At 40.6% G+C, this 23,898-nt stretch overlaps 1 protein-coding gene across 1 annotated transcript; it reads left to right on the forward strand.

Moving 5' to 3' along the window:
* The first annotated feature begins 13,705 nt into the window (after window positions 1-13,705).
* On the forward strand, window positions 13,706-22,389 carry LOC118411206 (fibroleukin-like). The gene is made up of 12 exons (XM_035813292.1): window positions 13,706-13,958; window positions 14,315-14,401; window positions 15,036-15,193; window positions 15,528-15,604; window positions 15,976-16,194; window positions 16,685-16,886; window positions 17,612-17,752; window positions 18,420-18,557; window positions 19,928-20,078; window positions 20,719-20,894; window positions 21,013-21,277; window positions 21,837-22,389. Exons 1-12 carry the CDS (start codon window positions 13,928-13,930, stop codon window positions 22,088-22,090), a joined length of 1,899 nt encoding a protein of 632 aa, XP_035669185.1. The 5' UTR covers window positions 13,706-13,927; the 3' UTR covers window positions 22,091-22,389.
* The last annotated feature ends 1,509 nt before the right edge of the window (window positions 22,390-23,898 follow it).

A 23,898-nucleotide genomic window follows, 5' to 3' on the forward strand; every position in this document is an offset into this window, starting at 1 on the left:
CAGCAGGACAAGACGGGGACAAAGGCAGGAATCTGGAGTCGGCTATCTTCAAAGGGCGCGGGCCACACAGATGGCACAGATAAGGACGGTGACCGCCCTATGTTCCGAAATCCCTATATTCCGAAATCTCTATGTTCCGAAATCCCTATATTCCGAAATCCCTATGTTCCGAAATCTCTATCGTCTATGGAAGTGTTCCAACACACTAGTGTACCGACTGGCGTTGTACAGCGACCTGGGAGTCGACCAAAGCTACATAAGTCCAAGCTGCGGACACGCGGTCAGCAAAATAGGAAGTTGCGGCCAATATATTATATCATGTTACCTTCTTTAATATTCTCCTTTTTGTGTTATTTGGGATGTCTTGAAATCTGTTAAAACTATAATAATAATAACAACAGAGGACTAACGTTAGCTCCATTGCAGATTTTAGCCGCAAACTTTTGTTTAGGCAAACCTAAACGCGCACCATCGGCAAACATTTAAATGTATCATTCTTGTAACGCACCTAACCTCGTACCATTTTGATAGCATCATAATTTCAATACAATTCTTGACGAGGAAACGAAAAAATACACTCATGCATGAAAATGACATACGATATTTGCATGTATACTAAAAATTATTTTCAGATATGTACGCGAGTATCTCGGTCACCCATAAATCAATCAAAAACGAGACTAGGTAAATGGTTTACGTTAAATGTGGTTAGTAAATGAAAAAGTTTCAGCATAAATTTGCGATTGAGTTTGGAGTCTTTGGACTCTGTTTCAGGTGCTAAAAAAAGGTTGAACTTTTATAAGTATTCTAGTTTATTTCTATAAATAACAATAAACTAGAATTCGAATTTCAGGTGTTATCAGCTCAGTGTGACCCATGCGACCGTCGGAATCGGGTCGGCGTTCAGCCGGTTATCATCGGGAAACTGTCTCGCTTCTTGGGTATTGGCTATCGACTTGTAAACGCCATCCATGTTACATGTACATGATTATAGTTGTGTGTCACAATAGCTGTGTGTCAAAATTTCGGAACATAGGGATTTCGGAACATAGAGATTTCGGAACATAGGGATTTCGGAACATAGAGATTTCGGAACATAGGGATTTCGGAACATAGGGATTTCGGAACATAGGGCTTGAACCGATAAGGACCCCCAGAGAACGAATGGAATTTTATATGCACACAATCACATTGGTCCTAGTGAGGAGATTACAGTTTCTCCTTGGTTCTATTAAAGATTAAGCCAGCCAAAACAACAGGGCAGGAAAGTTTAGAAGCAGCCGTTACGGCACTTACAGCACAAAATAAAATGAGAATTTAACTAACTATGGAACGGGCAATTTGTAAACAAGCCGGGGATGACACGCGGGGGTTCCAGCTGAAAGAGAAGTGATCTATCATACAACAATCTTTACAAAGAGATCACACTACTAATTATTAAATACACAAAACACTAGGAAGGGATAACAGACATTGCTGACAGACATATACGGAACTAAGAACGGTAACTGCTATGTATATACAATCTATGTACTAGAGAGCTACACTTCTCACTTCTTGGTCCGGTAGCGGCTAGCGGCAGCGGCAACTGAGATTCAAATCTAGTTTCAAACCTAACTGCTGTCACCAGCTGGTCTACTATTGGTCTAGTCAAGTCATGTGACTTCCTAATATAGTCTTGTTACCTAAGGACTCCTCCAGATGGTTCCAAGCAAGTTAGTGTCATCCATCATACCTGTTTCACGGAAACACATGGCATTGTGCATTATTTTTGTGAATAAATGCATCATGTACTTACCAGTTTCAAAGTTGTACACAGCAGCAAACGCTGTGGCGCGGTGTATGTAGGCTGTTATCTGCAACGACTGCCCCAGTAGGCGCACCGTTGACATGCCAACGTACTGGTCTGCTCGGCACTTTGCACAGCTTGCATAACCGCTTTACGAGTAAAGTTGCCTCGTGATATTGTCCGGATTTGGACCATTCCCACACAGCAACGCTGGTATTCAATATCATGAGTGACTTTTTGTCATGATATTGTCCGGATATGGACCTATCCCAAACTGCACCGCTGGTGTGGAGTGTTTTGACTGAACTTTTTCAAGATATTGTCCGGATATGGACCTATCCCAAACTGCACCGCTGGGGTGGAGTGTTTTGACTGAACTTTGTTCAAGATATTGTCCGGATATGGACCTATCCCAAACTGCACCGCTGGGGTGGAGTGTTTTGACTGAACTTTTTCAAGATATTGTCCGGATATGGACCTATCCCAAACTGCACCGCTGGGGTGGAGTGTTTTGACTGAACTTTGTTCAAGATATTGTCCGGATATGGACCTATCCCAAACTGCACCGCTGGGGTGGAGTGTTTTGACTGAACTTTATTCATGATATTATCCGGATATGGACCTATCCCAAACTGCACCGCTGGGGTGGAGTGTTTTGACTGAACTTTGTTCAAGATATTGTCCGGATATGGACCTATCCCAAACTGCACCGCTGGGGTGGAGTGTTTTGACTGAACTTTGTTCAAGATATTGTCCGGATATGCAAAGAAACAATAATACTTGACTCATAATTGTTACCATCGCAAAGATTGCTTTCTGTGTCATTTGATTGTAAATGTCGATGTCAGTATATTTGCACATGTATATGGAAGCTTAAGCTTCAATTACCAGAAAATTAAAGAGTAAACATACATTGACATCGGGCATACTCGTTGTAGAATAATATACAGAAGCAAAAACGTTAATGACGTGTCTTTGACAAGATAGGAAACCTTTTTAAGGATACCCAACAAAACAATCTCAGATTCATGTATGACAAGAAAAGTAATTTGTTAACCATTAAGTTGTCCGAAAACTGATCTCTGGAATGTTTCTGTTTTGGACATCTGTCGTAAATGGAACGGAATATGAATTCGGAAGGAGAGAAAATTTCGGCAAAAAATGCAGTCTTATTTGTTCAGATGCGCAATAAAACAATCACCGATTCAGAATTCACGTATAGAATACCTTTATCGGTAACGGTCAGAATATGCTAACTTCGAATCTGTCCTAAAACTAATCCATGGAATATCTGTCGCGGATATGTCTCGTAAATGGAAAGAAAAGAAAATAGTATGAATTCGAAAACATGAAACGTCCCTGACACGTATTCGGAAGAACGGGAAATTCTATCCGTCCGGGCATGTGCTGAAACATTTCATGACTCATGATATTCTGAGACATAATGAATTGAAAATGTCATCTGACAATGGCCCAGAAATAATGCACATCATGCTTCGTGCAAACTCCTAATTTGTCCGGGTATTCCTTATCGAAATATATGGACCTTGGATATGTAAAGAATGTAGAACATATCACGTATTCGGAGGCAAGAAACGTCAATGGCGCGTATCTTGAAAAGCAGGAAAGTCTTATTTGTCCGGATACATAACAAGACAATTCCTGACTCATGATATTTCCAGATATGGGAAATATTGAACATCGTGCCCGGACACAGTCCGAATATCTAGCATGTCCAAAAATATGTCAACTCCGACTTTGTCCGGAAATCACACCCTTTCGCACAGTGTAGGTTCGTTCCAATTATAGATGGCAAAACACAATCATAACTTTGGTATACAGCATTTCAGCTAGTAAAAGTATGTAAATAGATGTCATTTTTAAGTTCAGCCAAAGAAGCAATGGAGAGCAATGGCCAGTTGATTCTTTGTCAGATAACCAGAAGATTACGTAAACCTATACTCGTTTGATGCATATGAACGAAAATTAGATGCGAAAGGACATGCATGCATGGTTTTGACATAACAATATAGCAATATTATTTTATAGACTCAGAAGGACTCTCTTAGGGTTTAGGCTTTCCAAATCAAACAACAACATCTTAGACCTCAATCAGTCATAGAGAAATATTTGTCCTTGAAAAAATCATACACTTAGACCATCATCCACCGTCTTTACAACGGACCATAGACGTATAAAGTTAGGGCGTCTCTGTGCTACATGATTTGTACTCCCAGCTAGCTCCTGTGATCAGAATACATACAGCTATCTTTGACTAAGAAAAAAAGAAACACATAGAACAAACGTATTTTATTTGAAGCTTTGTTGGTATTAATCATATGCAATGCTGACCTTTCTTGAACCACTAAGGTATACACAGATCAAATGTTCAACGGCCACTGGTGTTTTCCTCAAGATTAACAATGAAGAAGACGACAGTATTTGTGGTCGTTGAAAATTTGTCGTAGATTTGTTTACTCAGCTTCTGTTGGCACTTTCTGTTTCTAACATTGCTCTAAACTTGTATATCTAGATTTTATATGCTTTTGCATGTGTAAGTACGTATCTAACCTCATACTACACGACATGTGAGGCAGAGAAAAATTCTCTTCATTTTATGGCACAAAGTGCGTAAGTAAATGGAGATAAAACTTTTCAGGTCGGAATCCTGCTTACGCAACTTACGGTCACATTTCAGCGAACAATCAGTCGTTAGCATGCACGCTTGATTCATTATTGATGAAAATGAGATGATCTGTTTTGAGACGGGTCGATTTTAATTCGTTTCCACCGCCCGTGGGCCCTCCGCACTGACGGATTACCGACGGGAAAGGCACCATGGGACATGCACGGGTCGCGATTGGCCGTAAAGAGGCGTAAATCTGTCGTAAATATGTTCCAACTGACTGGTGCAGGTGAAGATGGTAATTGATGGGCCCAGGTGACCATACATCATGTCAATGCCAGTTTGTATTAATACCTGATATAACCTGAATATGCAACTTCGAGAAACTGGCTGACGTAAAGGTGGTATCTCACTGCATGCACTTGAGGCACCGGTGCGGCACTGCGGGGTTCGTTCACTGTGGCACCGTTGTGTTATTTTCACCGAATTTTTTATAATCTAGATCTTGTGTAATACGTAAAAGTACGACTTCGAAGACAACAACAAAAAAAAACGTTCGTTCTTAATCTTTGAATGTGTAATCTTTCGAACCCTGCAATGCCGCACCGGTGCCCCATGTGCAGTGAGATACCACATTTACTGTTAACACAGGGGTGGAAAACACAAAGGAAAACGAAAAGCAAACAAGCTGCTACGGTTTTAAAAAATCATGGCTTTATAAACGATTTAAACGCATTGGTCCATTGTGGTAGCTCGTGCACATTATGACTTGCATTGGTGTCTTGTCTTTCGGCTCTTTTCGTCTTGCCGACTCTTAGTAGACAGTCTGTGGCATTCCTTGTGTCTTATATCAATTACGGCTTGCTGTGCGTTAAAACGTAATGATGAAATACCTTGGTTGTCTGAAACAAATGGCGTACTGAAACAGCTAAGCACAGATTCAAGTTACTACCAAAAGCAAGAAAGGTATATTGGTTTCAAAAGCCAGCGTGAGATATAGCCGGCACCAAATGTCCATTGCCAGAATAGAAAATGCATGAGATGGATTCCTTCAAGTCTAAGCACCGATAACATCAAAGTCACTGGCTATCTTCCAGATCTGTACTGTATGTGCGTGGAATAATTCATTCCTGTATCGACACGGTGTACTCCACACCAAAACTGCGGTACAAAACGCACGTTACATCTTCTGCCAATGCCAATGTCATGTGAAATGCAAAGTATATATGCCTTGTTATCATGAAATACAGCAAACACATACATCACACTACAGACATGTGTGATGAACATAATATATCTGCATCCTTGGTTGATGTTTACCAAAGTTTCGATATACCTAAAATTGAAAACTATGCATAGATTATACAGTCTAGTTCACAAATACAGATAATGTATTAAACAATTCCTTACATTGCATTTTTGGCTTCAGATATCATTATTCAATACACACGTTAACGACAATGATAGAAAGAGACATTGGACTGTAAGGGACTACTTTAGAATCTGCCAAGAAAAACAGATCATACTGGAAAGACTATGTATTGTACCTCACCGGTGTAACCGGATGTACGATGTATGTAATGTATGTAATACACATTTTTTACTGATACGATTTTCTTTGAAAGATAGACAATAGAGCTATAAAATGTTGAATTTCCTTAACAATCTGCTGAAGTGTGATCTTCTGATCCATTGATAACACTGAAAATAAAAAGGCCAACGCAATTTCTTCAGCTCAAAGCAAAGTTCAAGTACACAGCGCGAGTCAAAGATGAACAGACCAACACATGTACTAGAGTTATCCCCCACCCCTTGTCCTGTGATTATCAGCACTACGCTTTTGATACCTTAATGGCAACGGTTGTCACTTACTTCTCCTGAAATAGAAGAGAGTCTGTTTAAATGGATCTCCATATACGAGTTTGGAATCGAGCCAGACCTTTTGTCATTTGTAGCCTAAATGGCACGAAATTGGCGTAATGCCATATAGGGGCACTGCGAAAGGCCATCCGACACCGGATAGACAGTCTTTTACTATGTTACAAGAGTTACTTATATTTATATCTGTATCTGCATTACTTAATCAGCAGAATTGGTATTCTGTGCATCAAGCCATCTTTTGAGGAATACAGTGGTCGTATCAGTTGGACGATACGCCATATCTAACTCCATGCATTGTTTTAACGCTATCGAGCGGGCCTACATATCCCTACTTTGCTCGGTTACAGGGCGTTCTACGCTAAGCTTGTTCAAGGATAAAACTGATTGCGTACTTGCATATATCATCCCCTTTTTATCATTCTTATCTTATCTTTATAGATCAGAAGATTTATCAGTTCATTTCCTTTGGACATGGAGAAACTCAGATAACCTGGACCACAATAGAAGTGGCCCCATCGTCACTTGCACAGAAATCGATTTCAACATACAAAGGAAAGAAAGATATACGATTAACCCAGATGGTTGGAACTGATCTTGCTCAGTGTCAAAAACATTTGTGAAAGATTATAAGGAAGATCGGCAAATATCATATTCCATAAAGGTATAGGCTTGCAAACATGAAATTATATCTTAGTTATCCGTTACATGCATTGACACCAATGGCAATGGCATCGGCTTAGATTGTACAAACTGTCAACCATATGTTAAGAGGCCCTGAAAAAACGTTTATAGTCATCCTAATATACTGTTAATGCTACCGATTCCATTGATCTTAGTGACAATTAAGGGGTGCAGGGTATTAACCTAAGCTTTATAGACGAGCACAAAATATACTCTTGGAAGAACTACCCATACCATTATCTTCCCAAGCCTATCATTTAGGAAACGATCTGGGTTTTACAAGAATTGGTCTACATAATTTTGCATGCTGGCCGGGTCTTAGACTGTAGAAAATCTCAAAAGGTTTCTGTTGAAGTATTTCGTCTAAGAATCTATTCTTATCATAACTATGAATACGCTAGAAGCTATGATTACATTCTCCAAGTACATTTTCAACAACAACATTTTCATAATGATCAAAACTGTGATGTTGTATCTTGAAGTGCTCTTATACCAAGAGAGTAAGAGGTTCTGAAAACGCTGGTGAGTGGCACGCCAACCATTGGAGGTTAAGACATTTATAGTTCTTTTTTGCCGTGTAGAATAGGAATGGTCTTTGATATAGTGTTCTCAGAGAGTTTTCTTAGCGCCTAGTTCAATTAATGCATTTAGAAAGTTAAAGCAAGTTACACGGAAATGGCCAACCATATAATTTCCAAGCAGATCCTACGGTACCATGAGATGATATTAAAGCTAGCCAACGAGTATAGCCGTTCAAAGATAGTCAGACGGACACACTCCTAGGCCGGCTTCACTCCTCTGCCAGCTTGGGATACTGTAATATGCTACCGTAAGATCTGCTTGGAGATTACATCCACAGTCTTCTCAAAGAAAAGGCAAAAGTAGCAAGATTTTCAAATCTGTACTTACCAAACACAAGTCGTCACCTTCCACGAAAATTAGCCATCTGCAACCTCCACTCACTCCTCTGTTTATGAACACCCCTAAAGAATTCCTTCCAATGCAGCCAGCTGCCACAGGTGATCACTCAAGTCTTGTGACAACCAAGACCATCAAACCTGCGTCTGCTCCCGACATAACTCCAGGAAATACGACGACTGCACTATGGCATAACGGTTTCTGCTGATGGCCCAACCAATAGAATCTGGTGAATGGCACCGATAACTGGTAAAGGTACTGACTTGTGGAAGATCTTGCTGTGATTAACAACGATAACTCCAGAAACTACGAGGACTGCACCATGGTATAACTGTCTCTGCTGCCTGCCCAACCAATAGAATCTGGTGAATGGCACCGAACTGGCTATGGGTACCAACTTGTGCAAGATCCTGCGGCGATGCACAACGAATTAATGAATGATAACTCCAGAAACTATGAGGACTCCACTATGGCATGATGCATGGTTGTAGCGGCCTACCTACTCCACGATACAATCCGACGAATGGCACTGGTACCAATCTCTGTTGTAGGAACCAACCATTCTCTTAGCTTGCTTTCATTGGCAGTGGACTAATACTAACTCCAATAAAATGCAAAAGTGCACTTTGTCTTTGGCATAATAGAATCTGGTAAATTGCACCAATGCCGGCTATTGGAAAGAACTATTTCTGTAGCCTAAACAGCTATAGGATCCGGTGACTGGTAGCAATTCGAGGTATTGGATCCCACTTGTGCAGCACCTGACTGTGATTGCCTGAAATAACACCAATTCGTTAAATCGATAACACCTTTTGGGTGTTCATTTGGTGTCGTATATAGCGATAGCCACTCCGTTAAACATTGCATTAGGACATTCCGTGGGCGTAAATGGTCATTTATGCACTGCAATGTTGATAGCCATGGCTGGTCATGGTATATGCCTGTCAGAGTTTAACAATACGTATATATATATCTACTTTACCATTATAGACAGACCACACTGTTCATATCGTAGATCTATTGATTTCTTCGTGACACTTTGCCAAAAGGTGGAAGACACACTGGAGATAGAATTACATTTCATTTCATTTGGCGCATTGTTGAATGTCAATAAGAATATCAGGGGCAAGTCTATGTGGCGTGGGTGGTAGAATTTTCGTGCAAGAATTGCAGCACAAAAGTCCAAACGAATGCTGAAGTGAAATACTAAAAGTAAGGTATGGGCCCTTTACGCAATTAGACTTAAGGCCTATAATAACAGCGAACAGTACAATGTACTTGATTTATGGGTTATGCACAAATATAGATGGAAATGTTTTATTGCAAATGCATGCCCATGGGGCTAATTGCAAGTAACAAAATCAAATACATGGAGTGATTGAAAACGGGTAAATAATCTAAATTCTAACTTACAAAGATTAACTGATTGTATGCACAGACAGAATATCGAGTACGATTCTAAAACCTACATTACTATTGCGGGGTTTGGCTTCTTTATTTAAAACAGTTGAAAATCAAATGTCCCACATTTTCTATGACTATGACAGATTGATTCGATAATCTTATTAGAAGGTATGTCTTTTATGTGCTTGTTAAAAATGAAAATGTCGGTGTGACACTCTTTCAAACTGTGTGACCTTAAAATGTTAACAGTCGTTGTAGATGTGGAAATATTCAACAAATCAAATCTGCCCCTATTCAATGACATGTCTTGATGATTAAGATATAAAGTTGAATTACTGTGATTATTCAGATCAAAATGTTTTTTGAAGGTGACATTATGGCCTTGGAGCCTTTGATAACAACCAAGGATTCGATTGGATGATTTTGGACCTTTGTGTTCGCTGAGGAATTACGTCTTTGACATGTGATTTTTACGGTTTATTGGAATCGATTGAGTGGTCGTGATTGCGGTAATTTGGTTATTTGGGATAAATAATTTAGTGGCTCGTTTTCGAAGACCTTACTACATGACCTTGCTGACAAATTAATCACCGTTCTTTCTGGGGCTTGCTTGTAATCATGTTAGGTGGGTTTTTTTATCACCTTCGTCAACAGGGTAATGTTTTCTGTTTTTGTTTCAGGTAATGTGGTTTTGTGGTTCAACAGCTTAAAAGATATGGGTTGACTGTTACTTTTGAAATTGTTTTATGGTTAGGCATTGACATACTTGAGATATTGTTCAATTTTGTCCCCCCGGGGACTTTTTTTATACAGCAACGGAGCTTTCGATTTTGTTTTCATGTGTCCTACAAATTTGTAGATAATAGAAATGTTTGTACTCCTCGATTGTGCATCTCAATTTTGGACTTTGCATGACACATGTTTTGGGCAGTAGATAGATCTGACATGTACCTGAGCAGAATTGGCATAATTATTGGGGGCAGCACCAATTTTATTACCTCCGTGAAAAAAAGAGGTGTTGCTTTTGGTGTGTCTCTTCCTGTCCGTCTGTCTTTCTCTCTGCCTGTCTGTCTATCTATCTGTCTGTCTGTTTGTTTGTGTTACCAGATATTTGTGATAAGCATAACTTTAGAGCCTCTGGATAAATTTTTGATAATATTTGGTATGTCCATAGCGGTTGTAAATACGACGGTCAAGGTCGATTCATGGCCCTAATCATGTATGAGGATTTCCGCTTGTCGTATTCTTGTCCTAAAGTCTTGTTTTGCGAAGCTTTCTTTAGGACGTCAACCTTAAGCTTGCTGACAAATTTATCACTGTCCCCGCTGCCAGCGGATCGTAATTACGTTGTGGCAGCAGTGGCGACAATAAAACCTGTACATGACAACTTTTGGCACTTCGCCAAACGTTTCAGACAGGCGCCTGCTTTATGGGGAAAGCCGTGTCCTGAACGCAAATATGGTTTTGAGCGATGATCACCGGAAATAGCGCACCGGTGTGTTTGGCATTAAGGAAGTTAACCACTGTCAATGGTGTTACTGAAGGATCGATTTGTACGTGCGGGAAGAACCGATGTTCGATATAAAGAATGGGACCAATCCATTTCACATCATTATCATGCCAAAATATTCATTCATATCACACTCTAGGTAGGGAGACGTAACCTTCGAGTAGATGTGTGGAGGAAATATTATGTTACAATGACGATTTTGTGATATTCTGCTAAGTCACTTTGTTCCATGTTTCAGATGTTTATCCTTTTTGATAACCTGTTTGCTTGTTATGTTGCGGAAACAATGACAGAAGTGTATGTTTGGTGAAACCATAATCTGCCTTACGTTTGTGAAGATTAGACATCTATCGTTAACATTGAAGAAGAATCACTCTTTACTTCTGGATACTTTAAAAAATTTTACTAGACGTCTCGAAAGGCATTCAACTTCCTCCCTCAGTGAAATGAAAATGAAGTTGTACAATTTCTCGGAACAAGGAATAATTCTAATGTTCTAAATAAACAAACCTTTTAATCTGCCTTGTTTATTGTAAAAGTTTCTTAAACCCAGGCACAGCAAAGCTTGTTACTGGTAATTGAGCTCGAACCCGCACTCTCGTCTGAAATTGCAATAAACGCTGTCTAAATCATGGTATAAAGGTACCTCAAATAGCTTTACTTAATAACATAACCGCTACTCTGCTGGAAAATAACACGATTAAAGCACATACATTAGAATCAGTAGTTGCAAATTTACTCTCCAAAGTGGATTTTTGATCTAAGAATACACCACCAGAGTGGGCAGAAAATCTATTAAGTCAATTCTCTTATCATTGGATCAAAAGTTTCACCTTCATTCAAACTAAACTTCTCTGTTTCTGCTCTAGTTAGGCAAGTAAATACCAGTGTGATTACAAAGTGATGTAATGTTACTTACACAAGAATTACCAGAGGCAGAGAATTATATCTATTTTAAGCACTACGTATGGTTATCTGAAATGCGTTTGCAAATGGGATGTGCAATTCAACATCTTTTGGCGTATACAACCTACATACAGTGTCCCCCTTTTAAGTTTTTAGGACAAAGGAAAATGTTTTTTGGCTACTACAAGAGACCAAAGTACATTGAAAGTACGGTTAAACCTGTCTATGGCGGTAACCTTATCCTAGCCTGATTTAATCGCGCTTCTCAGGCCTGTCCTACATGTACATTGCCGCGCCGCGGGGAGGAGGCTACAAGCTCCGGATAGCGGAGTTTGCGTTACACAGACTAACCTTATCCAAGGAAAGTAATGAAATGGTCACAGTACATGGATTAGTAATTAATGTTTGTGTCTATAGGGAAATGTCTAAGGAACCACCAAAAAGTGTCGCAGGTTTGGCTGTATCTCAATGAACAGGTGGGCTTTATGTAAAGGTGTTCACTAGCAGAGGTTTGACTTTATATCAATTGAAAAGGTGATCCTTATGTAGAGATGGTCACTGGTACAGATTTCACTGTATATCAATGAACAGGTGGTCCTTTATGTGCATCGGTCACTTGTGCAGGTTTTATTGTGTACCAATGGCCACTGGTGGTTCTTATGTAGAGGTGATCATTAGTACAGGTCAATGGTCAGGTTTTCCTTAATATACAGAGGTGTTCATTTGTGCAGGGTCTCTTCCTAATTCAATGAATGTGTATTGTATCAAACTCCTTACCTGTACGTGAATTTATGTTTGGTAACTATTCTTTGATCAATGCATGTTATATACCACGAGGATTCGTTCTTATGTCATTTTCTCTCGTAACACAGTTTGCTTGCAACAAGTTTTACTGCAGCAATGAATGAGCTAATTCTACATTAAATCTCCTTGACTGTGGTCCGAATACTTTCCAATCAGGACTTCAATGTCACGCACATATGGTTTCTCTGTATGTTATTGTCTGCACTCTATGCATACTTATGAATCGTATGACGTATGAATCTACCACCTGCAGTACGCTTGACCTGCTTCTGGCACGCAACAAAACAAAGAAGGCGTCAGTCGAGACCAGGTGTGGCAGACTTTCCAGAGTGAGTTTTCTTTCCCTCAGTAAGTTTTCAACCATTGACTATTATATTCAAATTTATTTCAATTATATAGTTAATTTTACGTGTTCTTTACTTGACAACTTATTTGTTTTAATATCTAGAACCGTTCCGTTTGACGATTGGTGGTTGGCAGATTGTGTTCTGCTGCCCTCGGCATAAGCGTAGCCCCACTCAACCCGGAAGTCGGCACAACGACAACAAAACGACTCAACACACAAGTCGTTCAATCCACGTTATACTACACTTAAGGTACGTTATAAGATGTACAGATGTGAAATACGTTTGGATAGTTGCTGAGTGGTCATTCTACAAGTTTGTACATCGTAAAATTATCGTGGGGTTGCGTGGGGTAACGACAGAGTGCTAGGCTCAGGACCAAATGAACACGGGTTCAAATCCTTTTATATCACCTACCTTGTGCCCTTAGAAAGACTCTTATATTACTCATATATATTTTCCTTTTCTGTCACAAGGTACAACTACAGTCCAAAGAATCTATGCGTTCCCGTCCAGCGACGAGTATGACTCTAATGCTACAAAATTAGCCACGTAACGTTTGAGATTGTGTTCTCGCCGCAAATGCGCCACCTTCATGTAGCGGCGGGAAGCAGAACTCCAGTTAGAAGCTCTAATGAATTCGAAGGTGTCTGAGAGACATAGACACGTAAGCAAAGTTAGCAGATACTGGTTGTGTAAAATGAATTCTGGTTTATACTAATCTAATGACATTCATTTTGGGAAGCCTATCACAATACTGACAGGCCCGTTGGCGATGTTGACGTCAATGGCACACGTTAGAAACCACACCCAGTGATGACGTTGTTCTATTTTTAACAAAGGAAGAATGCAAGAAACAAAGGTCTTCAAACTTCGATGTCGTAAGCAACAAGCGTGAAATCACTTGCTTCCAAAATTACACAGGAGACAAACTCATATAAGGAGACAAGGAAAAACAAATTACGTTTGTATATACTATACAACAGTCTTAATCCTCCAGAAGGTGGTGGATCTGGTAGCACTAGTACTGATATTGTCTACGTCACAAGGCGGTGGGAAGGAGGATGGAGGACCCGTCGGTCCGCGAGAGCAAGGGTAACCAAACCACGTATTTTTTTCAAAACTTGATAGGAATTTTCGTTGATTTAGGTTGATTTAGAGAAACTATATTTTCACGTAACTAACGTAACATTGAATAGCACATGCAAAGCTTAAGGTATACACAAATTTACATCGGGGCACTCCAGCCGTCACTGAACAGAGACGGTGGCTGTTATTTTAAACTTCTTGGCATGTTTGACCAATTGCTGACGTCACGCATCTGCAAGATCACGTGTTAATACGATCACGTTTTAACACGGTACGGATGGGGTTTAAATCTCATGTGTGTTTTATTTTTCACCAAGATTACTATTTCGCAACTTTTACCTGAAATTTGCTTCTTCAATCAGGAATGCAAGGCCAAATTGCGACAGCGCCCCCTTCCTATGAAGAAGCAACTGCAGCCATCCAAATGCAAAACCTGACACTCGGCGTCGGTAAGTTTTTTAAACCCATGTCATACGCCTCCATCAAGCTTTTCAGTTCAGTTCAGTTCGTCCTCAATTCTACCAAGCTTTTACCACTTTATAACAGGCAGTGTTCTTTACTGAACGTAGATTTGTATTTAAAACTTGTATTTGCGGGTTCCTTTTCCACCTTTATATCATCATCCACTTACTTCCAAATCTCAGGCGGTCTTCTTTATGAAGCGTCAAATTTGTATTTGATTTTTTTTTCTTTTTTTTTTTCTTTTAGTAAATATGGGTTTCTTTTCACACACACCCTCACTCAGTTACATTTACGTGTACTTCCGAATCTCGCGAGACTTTCAAGCATTGTTAAGCTTTGACTCTAGTATACTATGACGTGGCGTGACTATGACGTCAGTTTTGCCCGCCATATTGGATGGTTAACGCTGTTGGAACTTTTGGTGACTCCTTACTTTTGGTGACTTGCATTATTGTTTTTATTGACCTAAGCGGTAAGAATTTTCTCTGATTATGCAACACAATTTTCTTCAAATCCTTCCTTTGGACGTCATTTACGACACGTTTGACTATCTTTGTATGGCAAAAAAAGTGGGGTACTTTCTGAAACGGTACCCCGTACATCATGCTTCGAACTTTCCAGGTGTCCCCTCGGTACGCACCGTCAGAGCGACCGTTGTCCAGGCCTTCCCGGCTCAGGGTCCGGATTACCTGAAACTCAACACAGGGGACCAGGTACAGGTCATCACGCAGCACGTCAAGGGGATGGGAGGGGTCTGGGTGGCTGTTCACAGCGGCAAGGTGGGCAACAAATCTATTTTACATTTTCACCTTTTCTAAGAATACTAAACTACAGCCACACATATACTTGTGATCATCTCTACCACTTGGCCAAATTGTGGATGCATTTTCGGAGTCCCTTTAATTATTGTCCCCGTTGAGTCAAGCATAAAGAATCCTATTTATAGTGGCCAACAACCATTTTTTTCAAGGCCTTTTAGCTGTAAATTGATACTGTATACCACCGCAACTGTAAGTTGACACTGTATATCACTGTAGCTGTAACGTTATACATTTCATATGGCAAGTACTGACCATAGTAAAATCCCTTAGCTTGCACGTTTTTGCTTCTAAGGTGGGGAAAGTGAGCCCGGTGGGTCTCAAAGTCCACTATGAGCCGGTCGACCTTGTGCCAAAGCCACCAACTTCGAGGTAGGGCTTTGTTTATTTCTGGCTAGTTTGTGAGCTTGTTGATTTCCTAGTTGGGTCAATGTGCCTTTCGTGGTTTGAGAAATTTAAGGGCTGTGAATAAGTCGTCTACATGACTAGTGAACAACACAATGCTAAGTTTAACATATTTTTGTCAAAAAACAGTTACTCATTCAAGCAATTGGATATGATTTTGGAAAAGGTCTGCAGCTTCAAATAGCAACCACTATATTTCGTTAGTGACATTGAGAAAAGCTGGTTGAATGGCGCTATATAATGTAGCTTTTATAACGTATTTACCCCCTTGCAACATATTTACCCAATACTCACTCATTCACCCTTCATTCAATCCATTATATTCACTCGTTGCTCAGTCCGCAGGTTCAAACCCTGACTGCCCAGGCAGTACGACCACACACCCCGAGCGGACCTGGCCAGCTGACGCTCCAGATGTGGGAGGTAGTACAAGTGGTGGATCAGCCTCCTACAGGTCCCTGGGCAGTCGTGAGTGGAGATAAGCTTGGAATGGTCGATCCAGGGTGCCTCAAGATTATGCCGTGTCAACAGGCTTCACTAAGGGAACAACTTTACAGGTACGGTCAAAACCTGTACTCGTGACCACCTCTACATAAGGACCACTTGTCCCTTGATATGCTGTGTACTAGTGACCAGCTGGTCATTGCAACTCTTTCAGGTTGTCTCTTTGGGTATTCAATTTCCTATTGACCGTAAGTTAAGCATGTGGCCACCTGTCCGTTATGAACAATTTCATGAGTGGCAACTCTATAGACCGGTTTGTGAACGTAGACGAGAAAGCATTTTATCATCACCACTAGCAGCATCTAAGCAAAAGCCAGTCGTTTTGAACGATCTTTTCGATACGTGAATACTTTATTGAGCTAACGTTGAATAGGATCATCAGTCACGTATGAATACAGATACTACAATATTTTTCAAAGAGTGACGGTTTTTTAAAGGTATAGAGACATGCCTTCAATTTTGATGTATTGTAGCACATCTTGTTCACGGAGGGACCTAGTCTCACGAGAGAGTTATGCTAATTAACATACATTGATATTCCAGGGACGGGAAGACAGGGCGGTGGATCTCAGACCTAAGGGGAAGAGGCCTGCACTCCCTACCCGGTGAGCTGTTCACCTTGTCCGAGACGAGCGAGCTGTACATCACGGACAACCTGCTGACTGCCCTGCCTGATGCCCTCACGGGACTGCCCAACCTGCTGCGGCTTAGCGCGGGGAGGAACAAGCTCGGGGTCTTTCCAGAGGTCTGCTTTTGTATTTTTGTATCGATCGCATTTGTTAATGCTACACATGTGGATAAAAAATTTGCGCACCTAACGAAGGAAGATCTGTTCAAATACTTTATGTCATCATCTAACGTTAACTACGATATACTGGAAAAACTCTGTAAGTTTGTCTACACATGCTTTAAGAAGAGAGAAGAAGCACGTACTTTGTAGTATATGTATAGTTTTCCGTTTACTCCCTTTATACCAATCTGACTGCATTTAGCTCCAATGGGGCATGAATATGCAATAAACTTCATTGTCATTGTTAAAGGGTATAAGACACCAATGACATCAAAATTAGAATTATTTGAAATTGCACTTCACCATCAAAGCATTGGTTCATAAAAAAAAACATTTGCACAAATATATACCATACTGATATCGATGTAATTGATTATCAAACCAAATTTTACCTCTAGCTCTTGCAATTCTTTATTCTCGTCAGGTATTCAGAGTAAACGGTGACTTTTTCGGTCATTACGTGACGATGAACCTCTACTGTTGATCCCTGTGGTTACGGAACCAATATTGACAGCATGTGTCGACAGAGTCTTGTTTTATTTTTTTTCACAGTGAAGAAAAATACACAAGCGAGATTGCTATCCACTACACCACCTTGCCAATGAAGGCTAGATATCCAGCCAGATACGCAAAGTAACCGTTACTTGCATTGACTGGATATCTTTTTCTTGCTACTGCAGGTCGTGTTGAGGATGACGCGGTTGGAAAATCTGAACATTGGAGAGAATGACTTCTGCGGCGTCCCGAGAAACATCGGACATCTTCAAAACCTGAAGGAGCTCTGGCTGAAGAGCTTGAACCTTCAGGAGCTACCTGACGAGGTAAGCAAGGCGCAGGTGATATTTCGCATGCCAAATCACTTTCACCGCATTACGAACAAAGAGCTCACTCTAGATTTCTCATGTTTCGGAAAGTATCCACCATCGTTCGCATACTTTCGGAGCAGTGTTTATTTTTCGAAGCAAAACAAAGAGCGCTGATTCGTGATTTTGACAATGGGGCAAGATTGTCCTTGCCGGTTCATAAATCCGTCTCCCGGCCAACTTCCTTCCCCGGTATTTAAAGAACCTTTTCCATGTTGAGAATCAGTCAGATCTCTCTCTCAAAAACAAAACGCCGCTCAGAATGTCTTTTTCTTGCTTTTGAACTGACGAGGACAATGTCAATGTGGCACTGCACTCACGTCAGTAACTTATTTCAACAATGCCCGACACAAATTACAAACAATTTACGGCATGTGGAACTCGACCCACACGTCTCATCACAATTTTCCCTTGTTTTTTCTCGCCACTTACCTACTGCTTTTCAAAAAGACGTTACATGGGAAGTTATGACGGCAATGGTTTGGAATTTTGAGGATATTGATAAAAGGCTTCAAACTACGAAGTTGTGCCTCAAAATCTGAGTTGTGCTTATTACATCTGGGTGAGGCTGAGAATTTTTTTATTGATCACCCCTCGTATGTAATTTTCTTCTATATATCCACAGCTCTGCCTCCTACAAAATCTGGAACTCCTGCACCTCGGGTGGAACAACCTGACCAGACTGCCAGGCAACTTCGCCCAACTGTCCTCGCTCAACAAGCTCCTGATGCAGCACAACCGCTTCCAACAGTTTCCGGAGCAGGTGTTTGTTACCTCCATGAAATGTCATGGAATGGAGGTTATATTTTCTGTTATGTGTCTCTGTCTGTGTAGAAGATTCCTCAAGAACGGCTGGATGGATTGGTTTCATACTTGTTGTGTTGGTGGGGTGTGACGAAAGCTCGAATTGATGAGATTTTGGGTGCCATATCTGTCGTTATGATCAATGTAATAATATCAGAAATCACACTGCTATATATTGGAACAGGCATGGTGGTTTCCCTCTTTGTTAATCACCTTATCTCCAAGCAGATGGTGAGGTGATTTGTTTCGCCAGTGATAGCCATGAACATATGTTGTTGTTTTTTTGGATCAGTTGACAACAACTGTTTGGGGGAAACGATAGCCTCGACCCAAGAACGGCTGGGTGAATTGGTTTCATACTTGATGTGTTGGTGGGGTGTGATGATAGCTTGAAGTGATTAGATTTTGGGCCCCGTATCTGTCGTTATGATCGATGTAATAATATAAGAAATCACCCCTATATTTGCGATATACAGTTGACATCGTAGAACATCTGTTTGGGGGAACCAGACAGTTTTGAAAGTGATAACAAATTGTATTTATGTACTTGTGCTTTTAGGGACATGATGTATTATATTTCTTTTGTGCTGTTAGATGTTATGTGGTCCACCTTGCGTCACGCTGAAGTTTTGTTAGTATGTACTCGGTTTTATTATATATCTATTATGTGGATGTGTTTGGACTTACCTTATCTGAACAGTTGTCATCATCAACAAACATAAAATCGACAAAAACACTCAATATTTCATGGTGGTATGAGGTCGCCGAACTCTAGTTTTTTCTTCTTCTTCTTTCCTACTTCCTTGTCTCTTGAAGAAGAAGATTATTGGCATGTGTTTGTAACAGCAAAAGTGACCGCGTACAAATAAACGAAGGGAAATAAAGGAAAACTGCTAAGGAACATAACTGATTCTGTGTCTGTGTGTGCGTGAAAAGGGAAAGACAAGTGAATTTACTGGGTTACAAATACAAAATAATAAAAAATGTATCAACATACACATGTTTGCTTGTAACAGTTGTATTGCTTACGGTACATCACACCAAGTTTGTACTCCCGGATATTTACAAACTCCATATATGAACTATATTCATTTGATCCACTCACGCGCACCTACTCTTTTCAACCAAGTATGGTGGTTTCTTAACATGCTTTAGGAGTGGTTCTCCTCCAACACGGCACCTCCATTTAAGGTTCTCTCCCTATCTGACGCTATTCTAGTGAGCAAAATGGTGTGAATGGTGGTTCATTTCAGGGATTCAAATTTACTTCTGGTAATACCTACAAGTTCTGAGTCATCAACACTAACCAAACGGCCATCTTGCATCCAGGTGTGCTTCCTCGCCTCCCTCCGGGAGCTGTACCTGGACCAGGGGACAGGAGAGAAGTTCACGGTCATCCCGGACAGCATCGGCAACCTGAGGAAACTCAGGGTCATGGTACTGGACAACAACGCTCTGACGTCACTTCCGACCACGGTTGGTATCTTTGCCTACTTGTTGGTTTGTATTAGAGAACTGTAATCTACCTTTACTTTTGGTGTTACACAAAGGTATGAAAGGGTTGATCAACGTATACCGAGATGGAACCATATCCTGGATTCATTGACATATTAGTATATCTGTAGAACTCCTTAAACAAAGGGGCCTTTTGCTTAGAATTAACTAATATCTACCAGGTTGACTCAAACAAGTTGTAGAAATCGGCAAAATACAAAATAGGATGTAAGGTAGACCATTAGAAAAGACACTTAACTTGCCACCTAACTTAAAAGCGTCCTTATAATTAGTCCTCAGAGTACTGCAACAACTAGACCAGCATCATGGCTTCGGTCGCCAAACCGGGACCCGACCGGGATGTTTGTGGAAACCAAAAGATAGAAATGTATACGCAAAATAATATTCTTTTCACGTCTTGGGTAGTTTGGGGTTTTTTATATCAAACATTCCGTTCCCGAAAACTGCCCGGCCGGGCCCCGGTTTGGAAGTGTGACGTAGTCCCAATTGTGCTGGTGCTTGTAAGGTATGTAGCCCCGACCGGGGTCCGATCTGGTCCAAACATTCAGTGAGAGCTGCACGCCCGAAAGATCCCGAAAGCCCCCCCCCCCCCCCCGTTATCTCAGATAACGCAAACGACACTGAAGCCGACAAGCCCCAAGCACAAGTGCCCCATGACTGTCAAGACATCCTCGACGACGACGAGACCACACCCAGCGGCGTGTACATGGTGTATCCAAGGGACAACCTGGGCGGCTTCCTGGTCTTCTGTGATATGGACACGGACGGAGGGGGATGGACGGTAAGTCTGGTCACTTTACTGTTACAAATGTGAGATACGGCTACATTTGTGTATGTCATTGTTCTGATGTTGAGATGTTTGCTTTTTTCTGGCTATCAGCGTTTTCTTGCTCTTGAAGTTGTTCCAGAAACGCCAAGACGGAACAGTGGACTTCTTTCGGGACTGGGCAGACTACAAGACCGGCTTCCCTTCCAACCTGAACGGCGAGTTCTGGCTGGGGAACGACAAGCTGTACCGCCTGGCCGTGCAGAAAGTCTACCAGCTCAGGGTGGATATGGAGGATGTGGAGGGGAACACGGCGTACGCGGCTTACAGCACGTTTGCCATCTCGCCTGAATCCCAGAACTACAAACTCCACATCGGGACTTACACCGGTACTGCAGGTGAGGGAGTTGACAGTTAAAATCTTGAAATGGTATTGTTCCGACATGTTGACAATGTATCATATGGTTCTCCCTCTGAGTTGAATTTGAACGTGTCGCGTAGATTCGTGAAAATAGATATGGTAGATTAATGTCTCTAAAATTTGATCAATACATACATACATACATACATACATACGTAGTCATACTCTATCGAGTTGTAGCATTAGCATACTTTCGCTTCCAGTGTAATCTATTGTATCAATGTTCACGTTAAAATCTCTGTTTTCCATATGCGCGTACCAAATAAGTGAGGAATACTTTGGGTATTGTGAAGTACGCATGAAATTGGGATACGATATGCAATTGCTTACAAAAATATGAACACCGGAGCCTAGAACTGAAAATCATAGCGACACAGAAACAAAAAGGAAGTCAAAAGATACGCATGGTCAACAGGTCATAGTTTATTTCAGCTTCTAAACATGTACATCTCAAAACAAAGGATGATCTTAAAGATTGATAATCCAAGCCACGTGCATTTCTGTTGTTCGGATCTAAATGTTTGTTTTTGTCACAGGGGATAGCCTGTCGTTACATGACGGGAAACCATTCAGTACAAAGGACAGAGACAACGACGAGAGCTCTTCCGGAAGCTGTGCTCAGTCGATCAAAGGTGCGTGGTGGTACGGTAATTGCCACCACTCCAACCTGAACGGGCTGTACCACCTGGGTACTCATGACAGTCACGGTGACGGCGTCAACTGGTACCACTGGAAGGGTTACAAATACTCCTTGAAGCGCACGGAGATGAAAATCCGGCCAACTCCGTAACTTCATACATTATATTCTATCGTTCATGCCACTGAAACAGATGTGAAAACGACAATATGTTACCTATTAATTTTATGATCGAGATTTAGATATTGAATGCTTACACATCATACCCTCCTTAACAAGAACTGTATTGTCAATTCCAGTGTTGTAAGATTTCTTTTAAGTTAAATCCTACACTTAGAGTAAAACATCAGAATTAGTCTTGAATTTCCTGTACAGAGAGATATAGTGTGAAATCTTTCATTACCACTGGGACTAAAAAATTAAATTTATCTCTAAATAAGGCAAAAAGTTCGTTTCCACGAATTCGAAATCTGTTTTGAATTCGGTTTTAGATACTTTAAATGATAATAATAATGGATTGCGTATTGTGCTCATAGATAGAAGAATATTACATAGCACTGAATATCAATATTCCTTCATTCTCCTATTGTCACATATGATGTACGTAGTTATTTTTCTTTTGTCTGATGGAGTATTGGGATACATATCTTTCAACAGTTTGATGCTAACTAGTTTCATTTGATTTTCTCTATGATGTATAATAGTTCTCGAGCTCTATAATTCACTGTATTAACAGTCATTGCCTGTGGTATTTGGTACATGTTCAAAGACGGTTATAACGAATGCTTGATAGAACTCTGATCTGTTTTAGTTGACCCCTTTTCTATTATTTGTTTAATCATTTGTTAACAACATTAGACATGTTGTGACTATTTTCTGTAATATAGGGCATTCTGTACTCATAGTACAATTTGCGACATTCGCCTTCAGTGTGATGACTAAAACTAACTACTGCCATAACTAAAATGATAATAAAAACACTGGCATGATCATGTTCTGTTGCAGATTTTCGTAATCGTAATAGTTCATATTCAGCAAATTCGTAACCTATTATTACATTTAGCATTAACTTAGAGGTGCAAGATAATGCATTTCTAAGTAAGTTCTAGGAATTTAGGCCAAACGGACGCACACCATACTATTAGGCTAGCGCCTGAGGCGTCGCCAAAAAGACGCTTTAAGTATACAATCAGAGGAACTGTGTACTATCCCAAATGTGCTCTATCCCAAAAGCGCTTTTAGGATAGAAGCACTTCTGGGATAAGCCTGCATCCTAAATGTGCTTCTATTCTGAAAGCGCCCTAAGCCAGAGCGCATCCTGGATATCCCAGACGCGCTTCTTTGTCGCCGTCAATCATGGTGATTGACAGGACCGCAAGCGGTGATTGTTTCCATATTTGGTTCGACCTCGCGATCGCGAGACGTCGCGACAGTCTACTTGCGATAATCGCGCTGAATGCTGGCTGATGTGCGATTTCCACCATTTAGAGTCATTTATTCAAGACATCTTGTTTCTGAAATAAAAGCATGGAGGGACTGAATGTGATGATATATATCTGCAACAGTCTTTCTAGTTAGTGATGAAATTTCTCAAAGCCCTGTCGTACTGTATAGTAGCTTTTATTTCTCCTTCATGGATATGAAAAGAAAAGATGACAAATCTTCTAATGGAAGTTATCTTTATTGCAAGTTAATGCACAGAGGTAATTATACACTGGTGAATACAATATGTATACAGTGTACACAGATAATGGGACATTTATCAAACTTAATTCCATGCAGATTAAACACTATTTTGTCCTTTTGATTCTCACTATATGATTTTCATCAATCTAATTGTGCATGGAAGACACAAAAAGCAATTCTCAATAGTGCATCCCAAGATGTACTACAAAATGTACCATATAAAATGTATTACAAAATGTACCATAATAAAACATGGCCAACGCGACCGCGACCGG

The sequence above is a fragment of the Branchiostoma floridae genome, chromosome 3 (genome assembly GCF_000003815.2).
Source record: "Branchiostoma floridae strain S238N-H82 chromosome 3, Bfl_VNyyK, whole genome shotgun sequence".
Lineage (NCBI taxonomy): Eukaryota > Metazoa > Chordata > Leptocardii > Amphioxiformes > Branchiostomatidae > Branchiostoma > Branchiostoma floridae.